The 27948-nt window shown below is 35.0% G+C and overlaps 6 protein-coding genes, 1 long non-coding RNA gene and 1 pseudogene across 15 annotated transcripts; 3 read left to right on the top strand and 5 right to left on the bottom strand.

Moving 5' to 3' along the window:
• Positions 1–308: 308 nt before the first annotated feature.
• Positions 309–3379, bottom strand: LOC104758742 (putative U-box domain-containing protein 55). 2 transcript variants are annotated; one of them, XM_010481672.2, is made up of 10 exons: positions 3081–3361; positions 2890–2966; positions 2611–2741; positions 2431–2535; positions 2159–2339; positions 1884–2021; positions 1542–1803; positions 1319–1467; positions 924–1244; positions 309–660 (listed from the first exon to the last, which is right to left on the bottom strand). In XM_010481672.2, the coding sequence occupies exons 1-10, from the start codon at positions 3238–3240 to the stop codon at positions 475–477; spliced, it is 1710 nt and encodes a 569-aa protein (XP_010479974.2). In that variant the 5' UTR covers positions 3241–3361; the 3' UTR covers positions 309–474. The 2 variants fall into 2 exon arrangements, with proteins under 2 accessions (XP_010479974.2, XP_087363655.1); XM_087507529.1 differs by lacking the exons at positions 309–660; positions 924–1244 and having other exon boundaries at positions 1315–1459; positions 3081–3379.
• A 38-nt stretch (positions 3380–3417) lies between these two features.
• Positions 3418–7458, bottom strand: LOC104738628 (U-box domain-containing protein 56). 3 transcript variants are annotated; one of them, XM_087507539.1, is made up of 8 exons: positions 6953–7458; positions 6051–6164; positions 5461–5564; positions 5144–5274; positions 4939–5043; positions 4706–4862; positions 3975–4415; positions 3418–3767 (listed from the first exon to the last, which is right to left on the bottom strand). In XM_087507539.1, exons 2-8 carry the CDS (start codon positions 6061–6063, stop codon positions 3564–3566), a joined length of 1155 nt encoding a protein of 384 aa, XP_087363665.1. In that variant the 5' UTR covers positions 6064–6164; positions 6953–7458; the 3' UTR covers positions 3418–3563. The 3 variants fall into 3 exon arrangements, with proteins under 3 accessions (XP_087363665.1, XP_087363664.1, XP_087363663.1); XM_087507538.1 differs by having other exon boundaries at positions 5989–6164; positions 6953–7347; XM_087507537.1 differs by lacking the exon at positions 6953–7458 and having other exon boundaries at positions 6051–6333.
• Positions 7001–9299, top strand: LOC109131498 (uncharacterized). The gene is made up of 5 exons (XR_002037131.2): positions 7001–7508; positions 8095–8218; positions 8372–8465; positions 8594–8687; positions 9150–9299. It is a non-coding gene; the product is annotated as an uncharacterized LOC109131498 (long non-coding RNA).
• On the bottom strand, positions 7677–9644 carry LOC104758732 (U-box domain-containing protein 54). Its single transcript, XM_010481661.3, has 7 exons — positions 9346–9644; positions 9134–9237; positions 8839–8969; positions 8567–8668; positions 8355–8481; positions 8124–8273; positions 7677–7988 (listed from the first exon to the last, which is right to left on the bottom strand). The coding sequence occupies exons 1-7, from the start codon at positions 9482–9484 to the stop codon at positions 7782–7784; spliced, it is 960 nt and encodes a 319-aa protein (XP_010479963.1). The 5' UTR covers positions 9485–9644; the 3' UTR covers positions 7677–7781.
• Positions 9645–10413: 769 nt separating this feature from the next.
• LOC104758700 (putative recombination initiation defects 3) lies at positions 10414–14863 on the top strand. 5 transcript variants are annotated; one of them, XM_087507532.1, is made up of 15 exons: positions 10481–10744; positions 10993–11134; positions 11228–11390; positions 11483–11617; positions 12000–12052; positions 12146–12340; positions 12482–12544; positions 12624–12665; positions 12746–12802; positions 12883–12924; positions 13020–13075; positions 13165–13312; positions 13406–13487; positions 13625–13732; positions 14724–14863. In XM_087507532.1, exons 1-14 carry the CDS (start codon positions 10677–10679, stop codon positions 13723–13725), a joined length of 1347 nt encoding a protein of 448 aa, XP_087363658.1. In that variant the 5' UTR covers positions 10481–10676; the 3' UTR covers positions 13726–13732; positions 14724–14863. The 5 variants fall into 5 exon arrangements, with proteins under 5 accessions (XP_087363662.1, XP_087363661.1, XP_087363658.1 ...); XM_087507533.1 differs by having other exon boundaries at positions 14693–14831; XM_087507534.1 differs by having other exon boundaries at positions 14689–14827.
• Positions 14707–16415, top strand: LOC104738624 (uncharacterized; annotated as a pseudogene). The gene is made up of 4 exons (XR_015594729.1): positions 14707–15247; positions 15329–15438; positions 15529–15607; positions 15705–16415. The product of XR_015594729.1 is annotated as an uncharacterized LOC104738624 (transcript).
• LOC104758685 (rop guanine nucleotide exchange factor 2-like) lies at positions 16243–18842 on the bottom strand. The gene is made up of 7 exons (XM_010481594.3): positions 17993–18842; positions 17791–17907; positions 17545–17699; positions 17403–17477; positions 16997–17299; positions 16559–16903; positions 16243–16462 (listed from the first exon to the last, which is right to left on the bottom strand). The coding sequence occupies exons 1-7, from the start codon at positions 18321–18323 to the stop codon at positions 16337–16339; spliced, it is 1452 nt and encodes a 483-aa protein (XP_010479896.1). The 5' UTR covers positions 18324–18842; the 3' UTR covers positions 16243–16336.
• A 1118-nt stretch (positions 18843–19960) lies between these two features.
• Positions 19961–23082, bottom strand: LOC104778515 (transcription factor MYC1-like). Its single transcript, XM_010502972.3, has 8 exons — positions 22885–23082; positions 22300–22581; positions 21618–21714; positions 21495–21509; positions 21338–21394; positions 20719–21219; positions 20288–20635; positions 19961–20196 (listed from the first exon to the last, which is right to left on the bottom strand). Exons 1-8 carry the CDS (start codon positions 23013–23015, stop codon positions 20125–20127), a joined length of 1503 nt encoding a protein of 500 aa, XP_010501274.2. The 5' UTR covers positions 23016–23082; the 3' UTR covers positions 19961–20124.
• Positions 23083–27948: the final 4866 nt, after the last annotated feature.

The following is a 27948-nucleotide window of genomic DNA, read 5'->3' as shown; positions in this document are numbered from 1 at the left end:
TGTTACAGTAGTAAAAAAACCATTAGATAATCTCTCAGAATCTAATGTGGTCGACCTCATACTATGATCAAACTGTCTTGACCAATCATAGTCTCCCACGATGAAAAGTATCCCCTTTTGGTCATTTTGTCCACGCGTCGCGCTTTTGCTCTGATTATCACGTGCGCAAAACTCGTGGGCCCTTTGTTGGGCCATCTTTGGTAGCACAGGCCCGTAGAAAGGGACGTGTGTTAATTAAGACAACGCCCAAAAATAACACTACAGGGCGTTTTCCAAAAGTGTTGACGGCAGACAGGTTTCTCGAGACAGAGCAAAACAGCAAGCATTTTATGAATGGGTTTTGCACCTAAATAAAACAGACAGTTATGATGTATGAACTTCCCACTCCACTCACAGCAAATGACGATAATTTTTTTTTAGTAGACAAAAACAATATTACTCGAGATTCAAAAACACAAAGCAGAGATTCAATTCTCAAGAGTTTCGTTGGAGCCACTCTTGAATGGCGGAACGAAGGGCGTGGTTAGGGACTAGGTTGTTGTGGGCAAGCCTAAGGTTCGTCATTGGTGATGTCTCATGACCATTGTCTAGCCATTCTCTCAAGGATTCATCTTCATAGGTGAAGCCATCGGCCGCAACACGAGGCTCTCGCATTACTTCCTGTAACAAACCAAAACGAGGAGCATTAGCTTCCACACATAAAATCAAACTCAAAATTGTCTAAAAATCTATCAGAGATTAAACCAAACCCAGCCAAGTGTATACTTAGATCAGTTCTACACATATTGAAGAGCAATAATGCAGATGATAACAGAAATAACAGACATGTTGGGCTTTTCAGGGCTATCCGTTTGTCTGGGATTCAGTTTCTGTTAAAATGCTCCAGTATGAACAATGAACTACATGGGTCCTGGTCGACGTACCTGTGAGATAGGACAGATGAAATATGCGGGAGGCTGGCGTGTAACGGATTCCTCAACAGAGAATCCACAAGGAATTCCATGGCGACGCGTGTAACTCTGAAGAAGCAATAGAATCTCCGAGCAGACTGAGCTGGCTGCGTCTTTCTCAGCCGCGACCTTGCTGAGTTCTTCCTCTGTTCCTTTTCTACGTCTTGCTTCTTCTTCATATAACCTCATGAAGTTTTGTCCTACAGAGCAAGCTTCTTCCTTCTCCTTCTTCACTTTCTCTACCTCCTCTCTTCTTCTCTTTCCCATCTCCTCTGTTTCTTTCCTCTGCCTCACCTGTCAAAAACACTTTTTTAATATGATGATTAATTAACGTCTAGATCCTAAAAATTAAATCTAAGATCGATCACCTCGTCTTCATATAGCTGCATCAAGTTCTTGCTTATCAAGCACGCTTCTTCCTTCTCCTTCTTTATCTTCTCGAGCTCTTCCTCTTGTCTCTTTATAGATTCCTCCATCTCTTTCCTCTGTCTCAGCTGCTCATTGTACAGCTGCATACCTAATTTGTAAAAACATTCAGCGAAAATCTCTAATTGTCTGAAAGAAAACATTCAATTCTGTTTCTGACAGTACCGTCCTGAACAATGACTCGCACTTCTTCAATCTCCTTCTTAGTTTTCTCGTGTTCTTCTTTCTCTTTTCCCAACATATCTTCAGCTTCAACTCTGCGTCTCAGTTCCTCATTGTATAGCTTCCTTCCATTCAGAATGATGATAAGTGCATCGTCCCTCTCTTGCTTAGTCTTCTCCACCATTTTCCTCTGTTTTGCTAAGGCGTCTTTACTTTCTTTCCGTAGCCTCACCTCTTCATTGTACATGGCCTCGTACTCTCTTGCCTATAAAGTAAAGGTAAGCAAGTCTAAGCAAAAAAACATTTTCAATGTCTGAGATTATGGATTTGTGCAAGGATTTTTACACTTCGAATGGCCTCAACTGCAGTATTTTCAGCTTTAAACCGCCTGACACATTCTTCGTACGCTTCTCTTTTCGATTCCTCAACTTCCATAAGTGCTTGCTTAAGCTGTCTATACAGTTGATCATTCCTGTCGCTTTCCTGCAACATAACATGGAGCTTTCAGTCACTTAGTGATAGACACAGAAAAAACACAAGATATATTGGGTTTACGTCTTTTGCATAGGTCATTTGTTTATATATCTGAATTAACAATACCAACAGTGTATAGACCGTACAGATTGATCTTCTGATGCAGTTGACTCTAACATGTCTCTGTCTCTCCTTGTGTCAATGTAAGCTACAATTGCAGAGACCAATTCTGCAGAGCATTTCGGTGAAGCAGAGGAATAACGTTTCGGTTTCAATTGTCCAGCTTCGGCTTCTGTTTCATCCACATGGTCTTCAAGATTGGCTTCCCTGAGTATTTAATATATAGAGACAATCAGGTAAGTTCCTCAAAGACAAGCCACAAGAACATATTAGTAAAGAGAGTTTTCAAAACTCTCACTTTGTGTAGATGAGATGTCCATCACACATAAACATAACCTCGCATGAGCTAGGCGCGTGTTGGTAGACATACTTTGCTTTTCTGGATTTGAGTTCGAACATCTTCCTGCCATTTTCAGCAAGTCAATACGAGCGAACGTTTTGGTGAGATTTAAAGTTTTCGCAGATTTCCTAAACGTACTCTGTATAATGATGATCTGATGCAGCTCCCATGACGAGCTTCTTGATTTTGCTCTCATGGATGAGTTCTAATATCCCTTGCTTCACATCGTTCATCTCTATACATGATATGTAAATATCGTCCTCATTCACCTGCGATCATAATGAATCCAACATCGGGTATCAATTTTTGCATAACAATCATCCTAAATAGAAATCAAGAAACAGGGGAAGCACAACCATCCATCTCAAAGCAAGAACTAACATAATTTAACAATATAAGAGTGCAACAGATCAATACCCCTTCTTGTTGACAAAGATCAAAATAATCATGTAATGTCTCGTACATGATAGCCTCCAATTCTTCAAGTTTGCGAGCTAACATATCAAAAGCAACACAAATCATCTGAATCATTTTTCTAGCCTTTAAACAAACATTAACAATCGGCAATCAATCTTTAGTCTATTGAGGCTTCAAATAATGACGATTACCAGCAGGAGAAGCAGTTTTTGGCTGATAAACATGGAGAATGCAGACTTTCTTGGCGCCAAAGTTTTTTAAAGCCCAAAGCAGAGTTGATCTGCTCTCCCTCACATCATTCTTCACTGCAACATGAACAACATCACTGCCCATGGCCATGAGTTCCGCCATTGATGATGTCCTTTCTTTCGTCTTTGTATTCTATCTTTGTTTCCTCTAAGAAAATGAAAACAGAGAAACAAAGAAGAATCTAACAGAAAGAAACCAACAGTGGTTAGTGGTGACCCTCAATGTTCTTTTTGTTGACCGTTTCAGGTTTTGTAAAGTGGACACAGTAAAGTCAACGGGTGGCAATCAAAACAGAAGTCAGTGCATAAAAATACTAAAACAAGAAACGGCACTACAAGATTTTTCCCACTGAATAAAGGAATTTTTATCAAATTTTTCATAACACATTCAATGAATCACACAACACAATCAGCATCATATATATCCTAAGACGAATCATAGAAATATGGGTGCCGTTGCAACCAGTCTCTAATGGCTGAACGAAGAACAAGATTCGGGGTGAGATTGTCATTCTCGAGCAGAAGGTTTGTCATCGGTGATTTTTCACCTCCGTGACGGAGCCACCTTTTGAATTCCTCTGCTTCATAGGTGTGACCATCGGCTGCAACATGAGGATTATGCATAATCTCCTACATAAACGAGCAATGGCAATGAATAAACACTAGACAGCAAACCAGCAATTATTAAATGGAAGACTAGTTTTAAACAACATGTATGGTTTAGTGTAAGAGTAAGCTTAGAACACTAATATTTTGAGATATTGGGCAGAAGCCAAGTCAATATCTGAATAACGGATATGCTTTCTAGATGGAGCCATGGAGGGTTTGAGTACTGACCTTTGAAATGGGACATAGGAAACATTGGGGAGGCTCGTCGGAAAGAGACCACTGCAACGGGGATGATAGTGAATGTGATGATGAGATGGCCTTATCCAGGTTTAGATGTATCAAAAGCTCTTCACATGTTTTTATAGCTTCGTCTCGCTCTTTCTGGATCAATTCTAACAGACGACAATCAGTATAATGCTGTTCTTCGTGTTCCTTTTGGACCCTTTTCATATCTTCAATTTCTGCTTTCGCTCTGTTTAGTTCCACCTCCGCTTCTCTCCTGCGAATTACTTCTTCACTGTACAGTTTCTGAGTGACACCAAAGGAACTTGAGAGAGTTTCCTCCCTTTCACACCTCATCTTATCGCGTTGCTCCTTTTCTCTCTTTAGTTCCTCAATTTCTAATCTCCGTCTCTGCTCCTCGTAGTACATCGTCTCAACCCCACTAGCCTGTTTAAAAGAACCAATACAATTGAACAATTGAGAATCGCCTACACTGGAAGATATAAAACACCAGCACAAGAATCTAGCATGATAAACTTGAAATTAAACTCGGGGTTAAGACACGTGGCGCAGGAAATATACAAACTTGAGCTAACAAGGAGACGTGTTGGATCCTAGAATTTTTCAGTTCTCACAATTCCATTTCTTTATATCTTCTCCAATGCTTTCAAGAGGTTTTACGCAATTTGCAAACTCATAAAATGCTATATGCTGACCAAAGAGTGGGATTTACGTACTGATCGTTCTTCAGATGACGATAGGGGATGTGGCTCACTGACACGTTCAGCTCTTCCTGCTGCCTCATATGGTATCAGAGCAGAATCAAGGCTATGAAGGCTGCTTGAGGATTCAGAGTAGGAGTATGATGAACCCGCAAGTTCAAACCGTCCCTCCCTAATAAACAAAGGAAAAATTCAATAAACCTTACAATTTATTTCAAAACATGTAGAAGTAAAATCCTCAATCTCACCTCGTTTGGATGTTGTTGCCATTACATACGAGCCATATTTTACAGCAATCAGGTGCGTGTCGAATCACATACTCAGCTATTGTAGATGTGATATGAGCCATGCCCCTGCATCATCAAAGAAAGATACGTAATTAGAGTAAACATCTACGTATTATTCACACTGCGTTGTTCTGGAGACGCAGAACAATTCTGAAGATATACGTACTCGGAGTAATGGGAATCAGCAGTTGCTCCCAGGATAAGCTTTTTGATATTGTTTTGACAGATAAGTTCCACAATCCATTCCCCCACATTATTTGCTGAAAGATATGACATATCCACATCTTGTTCAATAACCTGCAATATTTAGACAATTCTATAATATTCCAGATGAATACATTGTAAACTTCCTCTCAACTCTTATAGATTCTAATGGAAATTGTTGTTGTAAGAAAAATGAATGAACCACGCGAATATGTATTCAGATTCAACTTGTTTCCTTATAGTGACAGGCTACTGTATTAATCAGTTGGGAGCACTCACTCCTTCATCTATGCAGATATCATGGTACTTGAGAAGGCTCTCACTTATACTTGCTTGTTCCGACTCCTGGATTGCATCGATCTCACTTTGTTCAAGCCCAGTTGCTGGAATGCACAAACAACGAAACAAAAGAAGAAACAAGATTAGGAAAAGAAAAGAAGGAAAACTCACATAGCATGTATAAGTTCATTCAAGAACGTAAGATTGATCTTCCTCAATAACCAGGAAAATCATCGAGTGGCTTTGTTGTATATAATCATCGCAAACACATAAAACACAAATACAAATCTGCAACCGTTTTATATCCGAAACCTTACTTCCTATGAACACGAATGTTAAGAAACATAAGAATCTTTTGAGTCACCAAATGAAAAAAAAAGAAAAGAAACAGAAGAATGATAAGGAAACACGAATTTGAATCCGCTGTTGCATCATTTGATCAACACATAATCATCAGATGCTTGATAAGTAGTGTAACCAAACCAGAGGAATATAATAACAAATAATATGACATGTTCGAGTACTAACCAAAATTTCTTGGCACGAAATGATAATAGAAAAAGGAGAATTGAACATAGGAGGAGGTATACATGAAGGGGTCATGGAAATCAGCTGGTGAACGTGATGAAGGTGGAGCTTCTTGACACGGAGAGTCCTCAAAGCCCATAGCAAAGTGGATCTACTTTCAACAACGTCTTGGCTGACTGCAACATAAACGGGATCGTCATTCAAAGCCTTTGCCATGGTTGATTCTCTCTCTCAAACTTTAATTTTCTCTACATTGATTGATTTGATTACGCAGGCAGAGGACAAATTCTATCTTTTCCAAAACAAAGAGGATAATACAAACAAACGAAAACTATCTTTTTGTTATTTATAAATATTACAGAGACATCATGAGTGTGTATATGTATTGGTCCTCCCATTTACCAACTAATTACGAAGATGTTTCCGACCATTTTCTTATTAGTAAATTAGACTTAGCATATTTCGTAGTAATGTATTTGTTTATGAGAGAAAGAAAGATAAGATCTAAAGAGTCAAAGAGATTAACATCAGAGCGAGCCATTGCTCTCACAAAATCACACAATATTTAAATGCAACTTTTAAAGCTAGTATCCGTGACTATCTCTTTAGATGTATTGTCTACACTAACTAGTACTACTACATTCGCAAGGCAAGACCATTTCTTACCATAAAGAGACAAATTTCCAACAATTATTTTTTAAGAAATAAATTAAAAGGATAAAATCATAAAAGACATTCTCGATTATAGTATTAATTATAGATGTCAACTCAGAGAAGATTGAAATATATCAATATCTTTATAAGATAAGAATCCGAAATCGAAGGCAAGATAAATTTAGGGTTAGTGACGAGGAAAGGTTTGACGAAGTAAAGGAGAAAATTAGAAAAAGAAAAAAAAAAAAAAAAAAAGGAGAAATGTGTAGAGAGCTTTGGCTTGCTACTAGTGAGAAATATGATTTGTTACCTCTGTTTATAAATCCAAACTTTATGACCGACGAGGCGACGACCAGTTAAAAATTAGATTAGCCTGACGAAGAAGAAGTCGAGAACAATGGAAAAAGCAGAAAGAAAAAGAAAAAAAACAAAATTTGTTTAATGTTTGGTGATAATCGTGGAGTTAACGACGATTCAGGTTACTACACGTCACGGAGCTTTTAGAGTGAACACGGTCAGATCTTCTTCTTCTTCGCCTCGGGGTCAATTTATGTAGTGTGCTTGCTGAATGAATAAACGGCCCCATATGAAGGCCCACATAAGCCTATAGATAGATTGGGGTAAGTTAGTTCAATCGCGGGGATTTCTCTCGCGCGGATAATGCTGATCAGTTTTCTTTTCGCTATTCGCTCGCTCTCATAGTCTGACTCTCCTCAGTCAAAAAAAACTGTTTGATAATCTCTCTCTCGAATCGCCCCTCTTCACGGATCCTAAGACGAATTTTAATTTCAACAATTAATGCCCTATAGTATATACGATCATCATCTGGCTGGCTTAAGCTTTAATGTCGCTACTTCCAGTTCAAGGTAACAATCTCTATAGCTACTGTCCAATTTTGCTTGCGTTATCGGTTGTGTTTTATTGTGTTTTTCCTTATAAGGCGGACGAAATTGTCTTTAGTAGTTAAAAAAAAAAACAAAAAGAAATACATAGATTTGATGCATAGAGAATCGTTATTTTAGAGACTCCATGAATGTAACAACATATACACTAAGATTAAGATTAAAGATTATTTTCAGTTTCACAAACAACATAATCTCGACTTGTTAAATTTCTGATATAGATAAAGATAATGGTTTTTAATCACGACTATAATTAGGGTGCTTCTCCAGCCACTCCCTAATGACTATACGAAGAGTGTGATTTGGAATGAGTTTGTGATTCTCAAGTGGCTCGCCTGTCTTTGGCGACTTCTTTTTCCCTCCTGTTGTCCTTAGATACTCTCTGAATGTCTCTGCCTCGTATGTGAATCCATCAGCTGCCACATGCGGATCTCCCATTATCTCCTACATCACATTTGACCCCCCAAAAAAAAATCGAATATGCGTTTAGTTAACAAAGCTTATTGTGGAATATATATATATATATATATATATATATATATATATATAGTTCCAACGCTGCAGGGTTCGAATCCTAACCAACGTTATAGGACACATATACTCATGTGGAGGAAGACATGGACTTGATGATGAGTCTGCTTCACTCCCATTGCTTTTTGACTTCACATTCACAGGTTCCTTCCTTATCCTTACTTTCTTTGCTGCTTCCTCGTTTCCTGGTATCCAACCCTGTTTCACATGATTGTCAATTCTCCTTCTTGACACTAAAAAAGATGTTTTATTTAGGCTTTATTCATTCTTTCTACTTACTGGTTGTTGTTCTTTAGGTGACTCGGTTTCATCTTCATCCCTTCTTCTTCCTTTGCTTGGTTTCTCCCCTGAAGTTGAGAATTCTGAGAATGATTCTGATGGATTCCCAAGGTCGAAACTTCCTTCTCTATTTTACACATAAAAACTCTTATGTTAAAACTCTACACTTCATAATATAAAACAACGCACACAAGTGTATTCCTCAAGCTTACCTTGTCTCGATGAGTTTCCCCTTGCAGATGAACCACATGTTACAGCTCTGAGGTGCATGTTGAAGCACATACTCTGCTTTTCTTGATGTGATACCCATTCCCCTGCATCATCAAAGACGAGGTTAGCGTGTTTTCTTTACCCACTGTTCTTTCTAGTTTCCATTACATGGTCTGTCTGATTCAGTAGAAAAATCTTTTCCTTTTAAAAAAAAAACAAAAAATTGATGTTCTGGATCTCTTGAGTTATTGATTGGTTTCCGAGCTATCCTTGCCTGGAGTAGTGAGGATCAGCTGCTGCTCCCATAACGAGCTTCTTGATATTGTTTTCATAGATGAGTTCCACAATGCCTTCACCCACATCATATCTTGAGATCACTGATATATCCACATCTTCTTCCTTAACCTGCATCAATGTAGAATTCTCTTAAGCTATATCTAAACAAATAAAACCTATTGACGATACATAGATTAGTCATGCTGCCTCATCTCTTGTGTTGATTTTTTTCTGCTTGGATTAACACTGTCATCGCTACACGAGTATATCAGAATCGAAAAAAGAGAACTCACCCTATTTTTTATGCAGATATCACGGTACTTGTAAAGGCTACGGTATGAAGTCTTGAGTTCTGAATCTTGGATTGCATCGATCTCCCCTTGTGTAAGACCACTTGCTGAAAAATACACAAACAAAAAGACCATTTTTAAAACAGAGTAAAATTCATGATGTGTGACTTAACTGCAAAACCTAACGTAGAGAGAACGTAACAAAAAATACTTACAAGAAGTGGTCAAGGAAAATGGAAGATGAACGTGAAGAAGGAAAATCTTGTTGACTTGAAGAGTCTTCAAAGCCCATGACAAAGTTGATTTACTTTCTCGAACATCTTGATTCACCGCAACATAAATATCGTCTCCCATGGTTTCTTTCTTATCCTATATAATATATACTATATAGGGTTTGTTTGTTTGTTTCTTTGCTTCTTAGTTCTTATGAAGAAAGGAAGGTGTGTGAGAATGGAAATCGCTATTAGTAATGCAATGAGAGTATATATATAGTGCGAGGAGAGAGGGACTTCTCAAGGTATATAACTAAGAGTATCTATCTCTTTTTCTATCCCTTTGCAAGAAAATTGCAAGGTGGTTTCGGACTATTTACGTGTTAATTTATCGGTCAATGGCTTTGGGTCAGATTATTTAAATCAAGCGAGAGCAGTTGAGAACACTTGACGCTTATATCTGAAGTCTCCGGGAATCCTAGTGTAAAGATTAATGGGGTCCTTCCACACTTGGACATTAAGTTTCTGTGATTAAATGTCGGAAATAAATGTTTTTATGCGGAGAAATTTCGTTGACACTTCTACTACTTATATATCAAGTTTGTTTTTATAAAATTGTTGACCTCACTGCCGGTTTTAAATCTAATAAATATGAGGCCAGGATGTTCTAGAATCGACAAGTCAAGGTGACTAAAGAAATTTAACTAGTCAATTTTTTATGTTTTCCAAATGGAAAAAGTTGGGGTTTAAATTACTGGATTGATGTTGGAAAATTATTTGTTTTACTATAAGTTTTTTTGTTTTTTTTGGTTATTTACTTATTAGTATATGTAATACAGTCGAAAACTGAATATGGAAATATCAAAGAATATATACAGTGTTTGGTTGTTAACGTTTGTGTAATGCATTTAGTGTGTGGTGTGTGTGTACAAACATCACTTGGCATGTCACATCCAGTACAACAAAATAGTGATTGGCATGGCAGCGTTCAATTTTAAGTTTTTGTTATTAGGCATGTCACTTTCGAATTTGTTGTTATATACGTTTGTTTTCTTAATACGTCTTGGAGATGGGCCGTTTATACACAGTCCATGGGCTTCATCACCTCTAAAATCGTCTCTTTTACCACAACAGCAACAACAACAAAAAAAAAAAAAAAAAAAATAATTCCTCAACTCTCTCTCTCTCTCTAGTCTCTATCGATCTTTTTAAAATTCAAAATTGGGTTCGAGTTCTCTCTCTCTCTCTCTCTCTCTCTCTCTAGCTTAAAGTTCATAATCGATTGATCACACTATCGTGAAATTTTGAACAAGAGCTGTGTACTCGTCTGCTCTATGATGAAGATGAATATGAACAAAGCCTACGATCTGAAATCTATATCTGTTTTTCCTCCTAATTTAAGGTTCGATTTCGCTTCTATATATCTCTTCTCCTTCTCTTTCACACGAACAATATTACATTAACGAACTTTGATTTGATCGATTTTCATGGTTTAGGGTTTTTTTTTTTTTTTTAAATTTATTTTTGGGATTATCCGCTTCCGGATCTGATTTGTGACTGGAGACGAGGTTCTTTGATCTGTATATGTTTATCTGTTATTGGCTACTGATTACGTTTTCTCTTTCGAATTTTATCTGTTTATCTATTTAGTAGGAGATCAGCTGAACCACAAGCATCTCAGCAGCTTCGATCACAGCAGTCACAGCAGTCCTTCTCTCAGGGACCTTCGTCTCAGCGTGGTTGTGGCTTTTCTCAGATGACTCAGACTTCTTTCGAAGACCTCAACGATCAGGTTTAGCTACTTAGCCTAAACGTCCTTCATGGGACGACTACTTGAGTTATCTTCAATGTTAAATAAATTGATTACACTTTTGTGCTGCTACAGAGATTTAGTTCTCAGGAACGAGACTATTCTTTGAAGAAGGTCAGTTGCTTACCCCCAATCAATCATAATCATAGACGAGATGATAGTCAGTTGGCAGCATCGAGACCTTCCAGCGGTCTTACTAGAAGGTTGAGTTCTGCTTCAGTTGGTGAGTCTAATAAATGTAAGTACACCAGAAACTAGCTTGGGATTATTCTCACTGCGGTGGCTTCGCTCCTAATTTGATTCAACTTTTCTTCATTTGTCGCTTTGCAGCTCAGATCAGTGAAGAACTTGAGCAACGGTTCGGGATGATGGAAACTTCTTTGAGCAGGTTAGGAATGATGTTAGATTCAATTCAGAGCGACATCATGCAGGCCAACAGAGGAACTAAAGAAGTATTTCTTGAAAGTGAGTTCTATGATTGTCTCATTTTAAGTACACCAGAACACATTTATTTGAATATGCCAAATTCGCTCTGTTCTCAAAGTATGTAGCAACCACATAGGCAAGAAGCAGACTAGGGGGTTTAGGATAGTGTATTCCCTTGGATTCTCATTTGTTTAGCCAAACATGATTTGTTAAAAGCTGATCTTACTCCTTTAGGAACGTGATATTGACAAGAGCAATTTTACAGATTGACATTGTTTCCAATAGATTTATCAGTTTGTTGAAGACCATTTCACTTGACCGTTGATCACACCATGAACAATGACTCTTAATTCCTCAATACTCCATGTGAAGGTCTAAATTGATACTTAGCTAGATTTATGGTTTCTTCTGTTTATTGCAGCTGAACGCTTACAGCAAAAGTTGATTCTCCAAGACACTTCACTACAGCAGCTGGTAAAAGCAAATATTTGCATTTTTTACTTGTTTCTTTATCGACCTTGTGCAAATGGATTAACTTATTAACATACATAAATAATTGGCAAGCAGATGAAGGATCAAGCAGATGCTAAAGCTAGTCTTGTTGGAGGTGTTAAATCTATTTTAGAGGAATTCAGCAATGATCCCAATCAGGAGAAGCTACAGAATATCTCTCTGATGCTAACAGCTATCCCAGAGCAAGTAGATTCCGCTATGCAGAGAATACAAAGGGAAATCTGTCACACGTTCACCAGAGAGATTCAGGTAACAACATCAGTGTTGTAAATAAAATGAGTATACATTTTTATCAATCTTAGCAGAGCCTGTGTGTCATATCGGATTGTCATAAATCTTCAGACTTATGGACATGTAATGCTTTAATTCTCACTACCAACACTCTTATAGGTCTTGGCTAGTTTGAAGATGTCTGAGCCAAGGGTTCAGGTTCCAACAGCACCACAAGTGCAGGTCGTTTCTCGTTCTTTCCATGTCTATGCTCTATTAGCCATAAATTTCAGCAATTAATGTAGCCTTTGTTAAACCTCAGGCTAAGGAAAACCTGCCTGAGCAGCGCGGTCCAGCAGCCAAGGTAACTCTAAATTCTCGACCTTTTAGAATTAAATTAAAAAACATGTATGCTTTGATTACCACCACCAAAATCTCTTGTAGGTTTTGGGGAGCTCAAAGATGCCTGAGGCAAGAGTTCAGGTTCCAACAGCACCACAAGTGAGAGTCTTTTGCTTTCCATGTCATTGCTAGCTAGGTTGAAAATTCCAGCAATTAATGTGGCTTTTGTTAAACAACAGGCTAAGGAAAACTTGCCAGATCAGCGCGGCCCAGCAACCAAGGTAATAAACTCTATTACAGTAAACATTTCCACTCTTCGAAATTCCATTTTGTTTATATGCTCAGCTGTCACTAACACATGAAAAATAAATTGCAGAGCAATTCCTATTGTAATACTACACTGAAAACAAAACAACCGCAGCTTCCCAGAAAGTAGGTCAAACAAGCTATGCTACTTGTACCCTTTTTTACCCTTTTTTATGCCAAAGATAGTTACAGAAATGCTTATCTTGCATTCACAGTCCATCTAACGCACCAGCCAGAGCTGTGAAAACATATTTATCCCCAGAGATACAAGTGGGATCTTGGAAGACGGTGAAACCAAAACAGAGTATGTTCAAGAAAAGAGCAGCAGGAAAGTCAGTAAAATCAGAAGGCACTGGAACGCAGGTATTGGGCTGGATTTTTTCATTGGTCAGCTATCATAGAACAAGCGTTTTAACTTGCTCAAAATCTAAGCAATGTGCAATTCATTTCATGCAGTTTGAACAATGCAGTGTTATCATAGATTCAGATGAAGATATCGATGGAGGCTTTTCATGCTTGATTGACGGGAACACCAAAGGTATGAAAATTCCTAAACATGATTCTTCTGGAACCAATGGAGAACTCATAATTCTATCTTGTGGTATATAAAAGTAACAAGATGTTCACATGTTAAATTACAAAGCTGTGTTTTGAAACTATGTATGGTCACTTCAGGAGCTAAATTCGAATGGGACGCAGAGAAGGAAACTGAAAGAATTCTGAGGACAGCAAGGAGGACAAAGAGGAAGTTCGGTAACCCCATAATTATTAACTGAAATCGAGGTAAGTTAGGAGTAAGAGCTACGCTCCTCTGTTTCTATATCTAAAAGGCTAAAGCATGATTAAGATGATATTAATTGGATAGATTTTCACAGTTGTGACATTAAAATTTTATTGAACTTTCAGTATAGCACAATCTTTATCAGTATGGTATTATTTTGTAAAATTTAGTGAGTTCTATTTCTTAAATTTTACTGTTATAAGTTATGATGACATAAGGGGAGGGGGAAAAAAATATGACATGGAAACAGATAATTGGATCAATATTTAAAAGCATGTTCTTATAGTAATAAATTATCACTATGTTTAAAGGTTTTCTCTCATTCAAAATTTCACAACTAATCTGTTTCAATAAATTGGAGGTATGACAGGTTCATCAAATAAGTAATTAAGAAAAAATAATCAACAAAAAGTTAGGATATCCAATATGGATCTTTTAAATTAAAAATCAAATAAATACATTAGACAAATATGGTGCTTTTTAATTAAAAATCAAAGAAATATATTTAAAATCAGAAGTTACTTGATTTCATCATTATCCAATCTAAACTAGATTCTTCTTACCAATGTTAGATTATTTCCAACTTCTTCTTTTTTTTTTTTCACTCTAATACAAAGAATCATATATTATTTATTTTTTGGAGTTTTGAATAGATTACTTAAGATCAGATTGATACTAAAGTTTGAAATACTTTCAACCAAATTTGATTATAAAACAAGAATCAATAATGCGTTATCCTGCTAGAATATTAAATAGGTAAAAGAAAATGTTAAATAACAGTAGATTTTGTATTTAGATTTGTTTACACACATACAATGCTGATCAATCAGTTTCTTGCTGAAGAATTTCCTCTGTTTCTTAGTAAACTAAAGTCTCATCGTCAAAAAGTTTTGGGTTTTAAATATTTTGTTGTTTGTTTTTAAAAGATCTGAGATTGTAAAGCTTTATAAATCATAAGACAGTGCCAATATCTGAAATGTCAATGGAAAGCAGCCATGTGGAAGAAAAGCTCTGCTCGAAAAGACAAGAGAGAGATCATCATTTAGGCTGGATATCTGGTTTTTTCAGAAGGAGGAAGAAGAGGTCAGCACAAGAAGATGAACATAGCATATCTGAAGATTCTCGTATGATGATAAGGCACAAAGCCAAGATTTTGCATTTGTTTCTCTCTGAGATCATGAGGAAGCTGAAACATGCAATCAGAAAAGAGAAACCGCGGCACCACCACCACAGATTGCTGGAAACGAAGAAAAGCTTTCAGAAGAGTTTGTCAACCAAAGATCATTTCTTTCTCGAGCGCATGACTTCGATATCTCGACAGAGATCTCATCATCAAGAACACTACGACAACGAGAAACATCTCTCTGAGATGGTAGGAAATCAAAGTAGGATCGTATTATCCCTTCCCGAGGATTCGTCTCCTTTCAGCAGCCCAGGAAGAGTATGGGACAAGAATTCAACCGTGCTATCGAGATCTTCTACTTCAGACGATTTCATGAACTCTGAAACAGTTGCAGGTAGTTTACATTTTCTCCCATTTTTTAGAGATACAATACGTTATTATTTTTATCCAATGATTCTTTGCGACTCTGCTGCAGATAATTCCTTAACTATCAAAGAGATAGACTCTGCTTCACCGATAGAAGGAGATGAGATTGTTGATGAGATGTCAAAAGTTGAAGCTCATGAGGGTGGAATCTTGGAAGAGGCAAGTTCATTTTTATTCTATGCAAATTTTGATCATGACAGAGAAGTACTGCTATAAACTTATTTGGTTGCTTCTGTTTCCTTTTAACAGACACTACTGTCTCATCTCTCTGTGTCCTCATCACCATCCCAGCCACTATTCATTGAATATGAAATAAATCCAGCAAGAAGTATAGAAAGAAGATCCAATTAATGCTTACTGGGCTTATATTCTTGAACTCTTCAAGAGGTATGCACTAACATTGACTCATCTTTGACAATACTCAGGTGAAGCAAAGATACAACAACCTCCGCGTAACCAATTGCAAGAAGAGAACCGTGGTATGGATGACAAAGAAGCATTGTTTAAGTACGTAAAAGAGGTGTTGGATGCAATAGACTCAAATTGGGAAGAGCTGTATCTGATAACAGATTACTCTGACCAGCTTCTTTGTCCGGCAATAATCAGCAACATACCATTATATCCAAACAAGCTTTGTGTAGACCATGACCTCCTCTTCGACAGCATCAACGAAGTTCTCTTCGAATTCTGCAGGTTTCCTCAATAGGTTTCCTTTGTTGAACCCAGAACCCAAGCCTTGGCTGCCTCTAGCGTGGAAAGCATCGTTAGCGAGGTACAAGAAAATGTTTATTGTCGTCTCTTGCCAATGCAACTCCCTTGGTTGTTGGACGATAGAGTTAGAGAAGACATGGATAAACCCAAGAGCTGGTTAGACACCAGATGTGAGGTTGAGTGGATTGGCTTTGAGATTAGCGAGTTGATACTAAATGAACTAGTGGAAGAAGTCATGGTTGACTACTTGACTTGAAGAGAAATAAGAAGATATGTCGGTTTTACCTAATTCAGTAATTTACAATGGAGCTGCTAGAGGGAGACAAGAAGAAATTCAAGTATGTAATTATAATTCCTCTTCTCCTCTCACTGTTTTGTCTACATAGAGAACATCATCAATCCAAGCAACTATGTTAAAAGCTAAACCTTCAAGAACTCTTGAATAGCTCTCTAACACAGCTTTTCCAACATCCTGCAGCAAACCACAAAAATAAATATATCAAAAACTGTTTTTTAATCACAAAAATCAATGATATGAATTAAGCCACTTTTGTTTGTGTGTTCTTACCTTGTTGTAATGGATCTTGCATATATCCAATGATGTCTGAGACAACTCTGGGTACCGTTGTTTCAAACAGAAAAGCAAAGACTCTGCTCTCTCTGCCAAAGCATAGTTCTTGTCTGATCTCTCTGTATTTGACATTAGATCTTTCACCATATTCCACGAAGACTTGGAATTGTGGAGACAAGCTTTGCGTCTCCATGTGTACATTGAAGCTTCTACTCTATCTGCCAACTGAAGAGCTTCATGTTCTGATTCAATCTTGAGACCATCTAGCAGCTTTACTGGTGAAAACCTCCCTGAACTCGTCATCTGTCGATACATTGAATCTCCTGTGCTCGCTTTTCCGCTCTGCAAATGCCAAAAAAAAAAAAAAAAAAAAGAATTCAAAAGCTGACTCCTAGTGTTCAAAAAAAAAAGAGCATTTGTTGACAATGAGCACACCTTTGGAAGATTTGCCATGTAAGAAGCTGGGATATCCATTTCACCAAGGATGCTGCTATTGATTGCCATAGCAGCTTTATGGATTTGGTTAGTGCTCTCTCTCTTGCTCTTAAGTTGTTTCCTTGCTTTCTCTGACAAACCTTCTGATGGAACCAGAGGAATCGGTAACCACCATTTCTCTTCTTTCCTCTGTACAATCACTTTCCTGAAGGATCCAGTTGCAGAACGCGTTGTTGACTTCATTGACAGGCTTCCTTCTTCTGCATACCAAAACTCTGTCTTTTGAAAACTATTCAATGCTTCCTGCAAACAAACAAAACAAAAAAGAAAAGAAAAAAGATGACCTTAAATAACCGATAAAAGCTTATACAACTAATCTTCATGTATAAGGGTTCAGAGCAACTACCATAAGCATGGAATCTAGTTTTCTGAGTGCAGGCAAATTGATGTAGATATCTGCTCTTGGTCTACTCTCCATTACCTGACAACAACGGCAAGAACTTTTTAGAATTATATTTCAGGTATTATAAGGCAACAATCTTGTTTACCTCAACAGTGGCTCCATTGCTTAGGTTCTGTGACTTTGGGATAAACTCGAAAATATAGTCACATACAGAGAGAAGGCAATTCATTTCTCTCTTCCACATTGCCTTCTTCTCTATCTCCAGTGGCTCTAATCTTAGATTCTGTCCAAAAACAGTAGCTGCAATCTCGGAATCACACAATTAGTTACAGAATTCTATAGATGGCTTAGTTTAAAAGTAAAAGAAAAAAACTGTGAGGCTTCTAGTTACCATAAAGATTGGTAATAGCGTTTGAGATTGTAACTGCGGTGCAAACCCCTTTGCCGCTTCCAGACATATCTTCCCCAAGCAGAAGCTTCGAGAATCTTTCCTTCATCGTCTCTAATTCTGCACAAACCCGAGAATAGTAGTTTCAAGATTATGACAAAAGTGGAAACACAGACAGAGATAGAGAGACGGAGAAATACAAAACCTGGCCCTGAAATTTCTTGGACCGCAAGATTCTCCTCAGGCTCGTTATGATTCTTTTTCGTTTCGATAAAGGCCGATAGAAAATTTGAGCTACTAGACTTGGATTCGGTTAGGACAGGGACAGGCCAATCACTAGGAGAGACATCACTGCAGAAGCTGCTGGTTTCATCAATTTGGTCTGAAAAGCCACCTGAGGTTTCAGAACATGTTCGATGATAAGCAAAGGAATCTGTGCTCATCGTCGAGTAAACCGGAGTTTCAGATGCTGATTGATCATTTGGATCGATGGATCCGACATCGTCGTTTTCTTCAGGATTTGAATAATTCTCCATACTCTCAAAGATTTGTTTTTTCTTTTTTAAATTCCTCTGCTTTTTTGTTGATCTCTAGTTTTTTTCAAGAGAAAAATGTAATAATGGAAGATAATTAGAGCTTTCGTCGTGATTTATGGATGAGGAAAGAAAACTTGAGAGAATATGAATCCGAAAATTTGAACCGAAGGGAATAATTTCTGATTCTTGGATAGTGAAATATCGAGGACCATCTAACAGATTAAAGTAAGAACAAACTAGCAACAAAAGTAATGTATTACGACCCAAAAAAAAAAAAAAAAAAAAAAAAAAGGCAAAAGCAGAGAGACCGTTGTTAAGCCTAGAGGCGTGCCAAAATCAAAAAAAAAAAAAAGCAAAACAGAAAGAAAGAAGAAAAACCAAAAAAATTAATACCCTATAGTTGTAGTATATTACAACAATGTTTATCGACATTTTCACGAAGATTTTCTTTGATTTTTTTTTATATAAAATATCTTTCGCTTATATCGATCAGATACTGAAGATGAAACTTGAAAGGGTGAAATTTCAAATAAGAAAAAATGTAATTAAAGAATAAGAAGAAAAAGAAAAAAAGCAACGGTCTTTATTTGATTTACCCTTTAAAGCTTCTGCAGATTTTAGTATTTCAAATTTGAATCTTTTATAACGTTTATGAGAAATCTCTCTCTTTCCCCTTGAAGCTCTTTTTTTTTTTTTTTTTTTTTTCTACCCAATATAATAAATATTACCGGTGACCGGAATATAAAAACTTTGAAAACAATATGGAACTTTGGAAAAATAAATTCATTTGTTTTAATTAAAATTATAAAAGACGACTTGTGCCTCTCTAACAATTAATAGAACTATACAAGTATTTGCTATTACAAGAGATGTTTTTCAATATGAAATATTAGTATCGTAACTATATGATTAAGGTGATTAATATATTAATCCCATTAATCATTCACTTTTTCTGACCGAAATAATAACTAAAAAATCATCATTTATTGTTGTTATCCCCCTCATAATTTACGATGATTTATCATTCTTATATATGATATCATTCTAATGATCATCAACCCAAATAAATATATTGTGTTTGCTTAATGAATTAAAGTCAATTATTTAAATCATAACCAAAACAAATCAGTATTAGTAAAGATCGTAATTAATTCAAAATGTGAGAAAAGCTACAAGTTTTTTTTTTTGGTGTTCTATCGAGTTGTATAAGCTCTTTCACTTATTGACTTTGATCAAATGTATGGTCGGTATAGGAACACACCATAGAATATACTTTAAAAAATTTAATTGTGTCAACGCTTCATAAATAAATTAGAACTATATATTATGAAATTATCACATGGTCGGAGGTTAGATTTGGACCCATGTAGCTTACACGATTAACTCTAATCAACTAATCTTGGTCAGAATAAACAAATATAATTATTATATATTAATTTTATGACAAATACAACATATTTCTATACTATAGCACATGATCAACAAATTAATGTAATCAAGGAGGAGAAATTGTATTTTGCATGGTTCATGATGATACAGACGTGCGTACCATTAATTATAACTTATAAGATAGAGATATCCAAAATCATGCGTTGTATTTGTACGTAGAAATGCAAAATATTGTTAACGTCTAGTGCTCAGTAAACACTTCTAAAATAATATTACATCGGAAATTTTTTACTATAATACAAATCAACCATAATTTACTATAACAATAATAAATTATGTTAGATTTTACTATTTATTTTGGAAGAAAAGTACTACGTTTTCTTCATTTTTCACTAAAATCAATGTTTCTGATTTAGTTTTCACATGCTAGCCTCTTCAGCTCTCGTCTGATCATTCCAACTGAGGTAACCGCGTCTCCACGAAACTATTAAGAACAAAAACAAGAAACACAAAAGGTACCGTGTTATTCAAGAAAGCACAAAAAACCTACAGAGAAGATTCGTTTTAGTATTTACCTTTGCTTTAAGATTTAATACGAGCACTCCATCGTGACTGTGAGACTCAATCGAGAAAGCATCCATGTTGAGATTACTCACAGCTTCCATGATATCTGCAACTATGTAATCTCGATAGAGACATCTTACTTCGATAAAGACTTCGCTTTCTGTGAGCTTAACTCTCACGTGTGTCTCATCTCTCACCATTCCTTGCTCTGTTTCTGATGTCTCTTCGATTAATTCAGAAAGCATGTTCTCCTTCATCGTCGGCTTTATTTGTCCCATACGAGATTCTAACTCTTTAACTCTTGCTTCGAGTTGCAGCAAATACTTGATCGTGTTGTTCAAAACTGATGCTTTGTCCAGCTGAATTTAAAAACAGAGTTTTATGTCAGATGATTTGGGAATGATTGTCATTGTTCGAGAAAATATTGAAAATGCTTACTTACCTCATTAACTGTGGGAACCATAGTTTTGAGAACACTGAACTTCTCGTTCTCTTCGCTTTTATCTGAAGGGTCATCATCATCGCACTCCATTGAAACACGCTGATTCAGACCAGTTGTTTCTGCCTGAAACATTTTCTTCTCATCTGCATAGTGCATCAGAGGGACATCATGCAATATCTTCCACAACACGTTACTCTGCTTCTGATGATTATTCGGGTGTGAAGTAACTGACTGGGACTTCCAACGCAAGAAAGTAGAGCCAAAATCAGATGAAGCAAGATCTTTCCTCTTTGGTCTATTCGTAGCAAACCTCAGAACGGTAACTAATGTTTTCTTGTATTGCAAGCCTTCATCTGGTTTAGACCAAAACTGAAGGTTCCCATCTTTTAGGTTTACGTGTTGCGAGTTTCCTTCGCTGATATACATCTCCGAGCAATCGGGATTTGAAGTTTCCAACAAGCAATCTTTGATATGTTGAATCAGATTAGGATCTTCTGCAATCTTTTTTTTTTTTTTTCATTTAACATGAAAAGCACATATATGAGTTGAGTGTGTAGGTAAACTAGAGTGTATAAACTGTGAAGGAAAAGTTATTTGAGAAATACAAAACGCGCGCTACCAAATCTGTGACGCCAAGCTCAATCACGCCGCCTAAGTAAGGGAAACACACAACGGTCTGTAGAAGACAAAAAGATTAGTGCAATTTAATCTCCAAAATTTTGTAATTTATACAATTAGTTAAGAAGTACTTAGTTCTGATTATAGCCCTAAAGTACCTGAATGGATGCGCTCTAATAAATTCCATTGGAGCGTCACATGAAAAAAAAAATGGAACGAAGAGACGAGTGAGAGTTGGATATTACAGAATACTGCAGTGAGAAAAGCTTGTAGAGTCATACTCTTGCTAGCAAAGATCGAGTGAAGTGTTTGGTCTCTGCGTGTTGTGCGTTGCAAAGCCATATGGTATCATCCGTCGCCAAAGCTTTACCAGGTAAACTAATATATATATTGTGCTCAACAAAGCATTAGGTTACGTACTATATAACTTAAGATTCAATTCAGCAAAAAAGCTAAATGATATTGGCAAACAAAAAAAAAATTAAAATAAGTTATTTAAAACAGAGTTATTAAATAGTGCTACTATTCTTCTTAAAATTACTATCAGTTTTGTTATATACATATCCTATTAAATATGGCTTTGTTTTTTTTTGACATCTCTTTAAGTCTTTTTCTATATCCAAACAATATTTACCCCCCCCCTTTTTTTTTGAGGCCAGGATAAGTCTAAAGTACTTTATGATTTATTGAAACAGGTTTTATATTTGATGCAGTGGTCTAGTACAAACTCTATATTCGAATATATATAGCATGACATATCTTAATATATAGGTAAAAACCAACTAGCTACTCTGTTATCTTTTGGTATAAATTTTCTTTATATTTCTGTATCCAAATATATTTAATATCCATTTATATCAAGGTTGTCATGACCCACTGATAGGCTAGCAACAAATAATAATTACTTGATGTGTGAAATGCATTCAAGTTAGAGAGTTAATTACAGGGAGAGAGAGATCGAACCACTGGGCAGGTGCGAAGACGTAGGACATGCAAACCAAGTAATACCATTCTTCATCAGAGAGAGCATCTGCTGAGAGCATTACATTACTACTTGTCTTATCATCAGTATCACGACCATGACCATGGGTTGTAGTAATTTTAGTGTCTCCTTCGAGCATAATTAGATAGAGATTCCTGAGCTGCTTGCTTCTCTGCAACCCATACGTAGAATCAGCTTCATAGCTCTTATTCTTCCTCTTTCTTATATCACCATTATAATATCCTTCTCCCCATTCCAAAACCCTAATCACATCAAAACAACCCATTACAATTAAATATATAGTAATTAAAAATGCAAGGGAAAAGACAATCAGAACCTATATATAATATATGTCATCCGATCATGAAAGTAACCCATGCAATTCCGTGCATACAACTATATATAAACTAAGAGGTGTGCGATATCATTTCTTGATGAACAGAGCAATGCCTAGATTTGACAAACTACGATGAGATCAAGTTCTAAAATCTGTGTGTGTTAATTTGTTCATATTACCAAGAATTTTAAGGAGACAAAAATAACACATAGTAATAAAAGTTATTTACCCATATTGTGTTTGTGAAGATGACCAGAAGATTGCGTAGTTCCATTGCAAGCTTTTTACAGCAACTGCGAGTTGTTTTCTTAACCTAATGTTCCTAATAGCTTCTTCACCATCCGCCATTGTCGAAGACATAGAAGGTCTTATAGTTATTACTTATTATTATTTTTATTTATTTTTGTGAAACAGAAGGTCTTCTAGTTTAAACTGCAAAAAAAACAGATGGATCCTGAAGTTTAAAAACGAACTTAAAAAGAAGAAAATAAAAAAAGGTGAACCAAGAAGTCTGTGTTAAAGTTTGTACCTTCTTATAATGGTCTTGCTTCTTGCTATTCTCAGCTTAGCCCACTGGCGATATATATAGAGACTAGAGAGTGTGTATTTAAAGTTGATTTATTAGGTTCAGACAGGAAGAAAGAGATGGAGAGATTAGAATTGGGGTCAACATCTTGGTTTCTTGGGTAATTAATAATATATTTGAAATAACGTCTACATTAACTAAGAGATTTTTTTCCCCTCTTTCACCCATATTAATATTTTCCCCCTTTTCACGCATATTAATTACATTATGTTCTCCACTTTTTTTTTTCTCCTTCAATTCTCCCTCTATGACACTGCAGTTTTATTCGTATATCATATATATGAATTTATTTGTTGTTGAAAGTATTAAACCAATATGTTAAATTTGGGCTTATCTTAAGTTTCCAACTAAAAACTAATTGGTAATTAGTAGATTGACTATAACCCTTTATATATTAATGATAATTTCTTCAAACTTCAGATGTGGGATTTGGATTGTATTCCAACAATTTCCCATTCAAACCAAGAACTACATGTGGGATATTAACACGTCTCCTCGAGATAATAACTCCATCTCGAACCGATCACACTTGGACCGATAATAAACTCTTTCTTGGGCTCCCATTACTCGGGTTAACAAGAGGCATGTCCGTATCCACTTTTCTAGATCCACCAGAATTTTAACCTTGGGCTCTGATACTATGTTAAATTTTGGGCTTATCTTGGGCTTCCAACTAAAAACCAGTTGGTAATTAGTAGATTGACTCTAACTCTTTATATATTAATGATAATTTCTTCAAACTTGAGATGTGGGACTTGGATTGTATTCCAACACAATATGCTTTACTGAATAATTATAAGTAGGGATCTCTTTATAGGAATTATTCGAAGTGCAAGAAAGTGGAAACCAATACTATTTGTATAATCAGTGATTCCATTTCATTTATGTAATCTTATTTGTACTAAATTATTATTGCATGCATGCATTTATTAGTACTAATCCTAGGACAACATTAGAGATTCTGTTTAAGTTATTACATATAGTAATCTATTAATTTTTCTTGTAACAGGATATTTGTATAACAAGTTCTAAGAAATATGACAACGCAAAGAATTAGTATAAATTACTAGTAAATTAGTCAATCAGGCTGCTATAAAACAACACTGTGGAAATAAATAAATTTTAGATGTGTCATTACAACACAAGAAGCCCACATTATTTAGTGATAGACGACTATACGTACTCTCTTCTTCAATACACAATTATTCCCGTAGGGACAAAAGCTAGCTTGTGCTAGTTTTTCTCTTTTTTTTTTTTAATAATAATTTTTAATTACTGTTACAATTAAGTACACATACTGTACTTGCAATCAGTTGTTATATATCAATAATAGTAACAAGATGTTACCTATCAAATTTTTAAGAGAACATAATGAATGCCAAATATAATGTATCAATAAAGATAATAAAATGTTTAATTGTAACGAAAACAATGTAAAATATAAGAGGAAAAAACTGTAATTAAAAACAGTAGTACACAGAATATGAATTTCAGAAACTGAGATCCAAACTTTGGAAATATATTTGTCATGGATTTGAAAACACATTTTTTTTATATTTTAAGAACCAATGTTCTAGGTTATAATCCTAGGACTACGTATTGTATATTCCTAGGACTAGGTTATAATCCTATAAATATTCTTATTTTTTTACATGATGTATTGTATATACAGTATGTTATTTTCCTTGGGTTATTTTAGTAAATGTATATATACATGGTAATCGCTTGGAAAGATTTCACTCTCTAGATGCATGTGTGATATTAAAAAAAAAAAAAAGACTTGAAGAACTCTATACAAAAAAAAGTAAGGTAAACGAACCAAAAGAGACAAAAACGAGGAATATATATATATATATATATATATATATATATAATCTTGATGTCCTTTTTTTGTTTAGTATTCCCCAAATTCTCCGCAAGTGCACCTACAAATTTGTACAATCTATAGCAAGTACGTACGTAGACAGAAGAGAACAAAAAAACTGTAATACTTATAGTATTTAAATTTTGTATACAAAGTTTATTAGTGTGAATAGACTTAAAATAGATATAGATATATGTAGTAGGTAATAGTGAAAACAAAAATATATTTGCTTGGAAAATAAAAATTAAGAGATTGTAGAATACAGATGCATTAAAAATTTTGGTTGCTCTTTATTTTACACTGACATGCAGACAGCTCGATCGTCGAGACTGCAGGGTCAAAATTTATCAATTCACAGTTGCAGACATGGTACCATATATAGGTAAAAATAGTAAATGTTTTTACACCACGTGCGAGCGACACGATCTCCCCCTTTTGGAAAAATCATCACTAAAATAGTAAATCACTGATGATTTATTTGGATATCTAGACTGATGAAAGGAGAGTTTGTGAACGGTGCGGTGTAAACTTTATGAGAGTATCTCTCCATTCACAAGTTCTTGAAATGATTTTTTTCACCATAAAGAGGAGTCGGAGAGGTCCAACGTAATTGATTACTTTTATAAAAGAGGGATCCGGAACTCGAGCATCAGCCACAAGTATTTCTTTATTTATTTATTAGACGTAAAATAAAAAAAATCACTGATTTATTTGAAAGTAGTAATTATATACTAGTCCAGTAGAGTATTTTGTTTAAGTGAAAAAAATCATTAATCATAGCTGAAATGCACGGTTATGGAGCATAACGAGTGACCCGACAAAAACAGACAACAAATCCACTTTTCTCCACTAACGTGCATGTTCTATAGTACTACTAAAGTACTACTATTGTTTACATTTTTTTCTTTCTAGTTTTCATATTAGTATTACTATAACTCAGACTCCCCGCGATGTCGCGGGGAAGTATTTTAGAAAAAAGTAAAAAAATCTAAAATTTAAAATTATTCATTATGAAATCATTTCAATGTAATAAATGTTTGAAAACATAAACATTAAACCTGAATTTGAACAAAAAAAACATTAAACCTGAACTATTACTAAAAACACAACCATCAAAATGAAAACTTATAAACAAAAAATATTATGTAGAATAGATGTAACTTTGCAAAAAAAATTGTTTAAAGTACTATAAATATATAAGATATTTGATGAAGAATTACGGTAAAGAGTTACAATCAAAAAAATCATAGTGACAAAGTGATCTTAACTGAGAATATTGAACTAATGGTTCTAATGAGTAAATGTAATTTTTATTAAATAATTATAATTAAAAATTTATTTAATATACAACTTTCAAAAACATGATAAAATAAATTTTAAATATTAAAATAGTTTTGATCGATAAATTATGATAAATAGACACAACTATAAATTCTATAGTAAGTTTTATTAATTTTTATTATTGCTATAATTATTTCTAAAATTTTAGTAAGATTATAATATAACATTAGATAATGTTTTTTTATTTAAATTCAACATGAAACGGAAATTTTATTTCAACGAACTATGATTTGTTAGTTATTGATGAAGAGACAATTATATAGAAAGTTCAAAAGACATGACTATTTAAATAAACACACCTGTTAGAACGAAAAAATTGTGATAAAAAAATATGAATAAAATATAGTGAAAAGACACAACTCTACAATGAACAGATACAACTGTTTGAGTTAACAAAAAAACAAAAAAAACAATTTTTCACAAAAATACTAAAAATATTGCAACTGTCTGTACTTGATTCTACCTAATAATCAATATAAACTGCTTTTAAATAGAAGACATCTTTATTACCATATTGGAAATGTCAAAATCAATAACTCACTATATAATTCATCTAACTGTTGGAAAAAAACTCTAGGTATTTTTATGATATTTTTATATTTAAAATTAACTAAAAGTTGTAAATTAGATTCATCATTCAAAAAATATTTTGTTAAATCAAGAATTAGAAAAATTTCTTTAGTTTTAAAAGAATGAATGCTAGAGAATAATTTAGGAAGCCGTAAAAACTATTGAGATTGAAAATTTATATTATTTTGTTTCGTGGCAAAACAATTCAAACAGACAAATATGTATAGATTTCAAAAGATATGAATAATCCAATGAACACAACTCTACAGTAAACAGTCGTAACTTTTCATAAATAACTGTTTTAATGAACCATCACGACTTTTCATAAAATATACAAAAGGTACGATTGAAAAAACACAACTATTGGTCGTATTTATTCGGATTGTTATTATATATAGATTTAACATTATTAGAGTTTGTTTCATGAGTTTTGGTCAACACGTCTAGTAAATCGGTTTATTATTTTCAATGATATTATACTTTTTAGGACGGTATGAACACTTTACGAGAGACGAGAGTATCTCCTCCATTTACAAGTTAAGATGATCCATGTTCAAGGTCTGTAGTGGCTCCATGGATAATGTCCTTTCACTAACATCCACAAAACACAATCATATTTGTGTTAAAAGTGTGGAAATTTTTGTGTGGGATAGGTTTCTTAAGCAATTCTTCCATTGGAGATATAGCATTGGGTAATTATATTCCATGTTAAAGATACTCTATATTGGTAAATTCCTTTTCGAAATAATAAACGTACGTATATGTGGCTTAAAACATTACATCAGGCATTAATTGGCCAAGATAAAACATTATCAGCAAAATATTCGGGTAGCAAAACATGAATAATAAAATGGGTAGTATATACTGTACTACATGTAAATCGTCCCCCCTGAAATGACCCAAAATAATAATATACCCATATATATATATAC

Source organism: Camelina sativa, chromosome 3 (assembly GCF_030686135.1).
Source record: "Camelina sativa cultivar CO46 ecotype springtype chromosome 3, ASM3068613v1".
In the NCBI taxonomy this organism is placed as follows: domain Eukaryota; kingdom Viridiplantae; phylum Streptophyta; class Magnoliopsida; order Brassicales; family Brassicaceae; genus Camelina; species Camelina sativa.
Note: the sequence above shows the minus strand (reverse complement) of the source record. Positions and strands in the feature narration are given on the sequence as shown.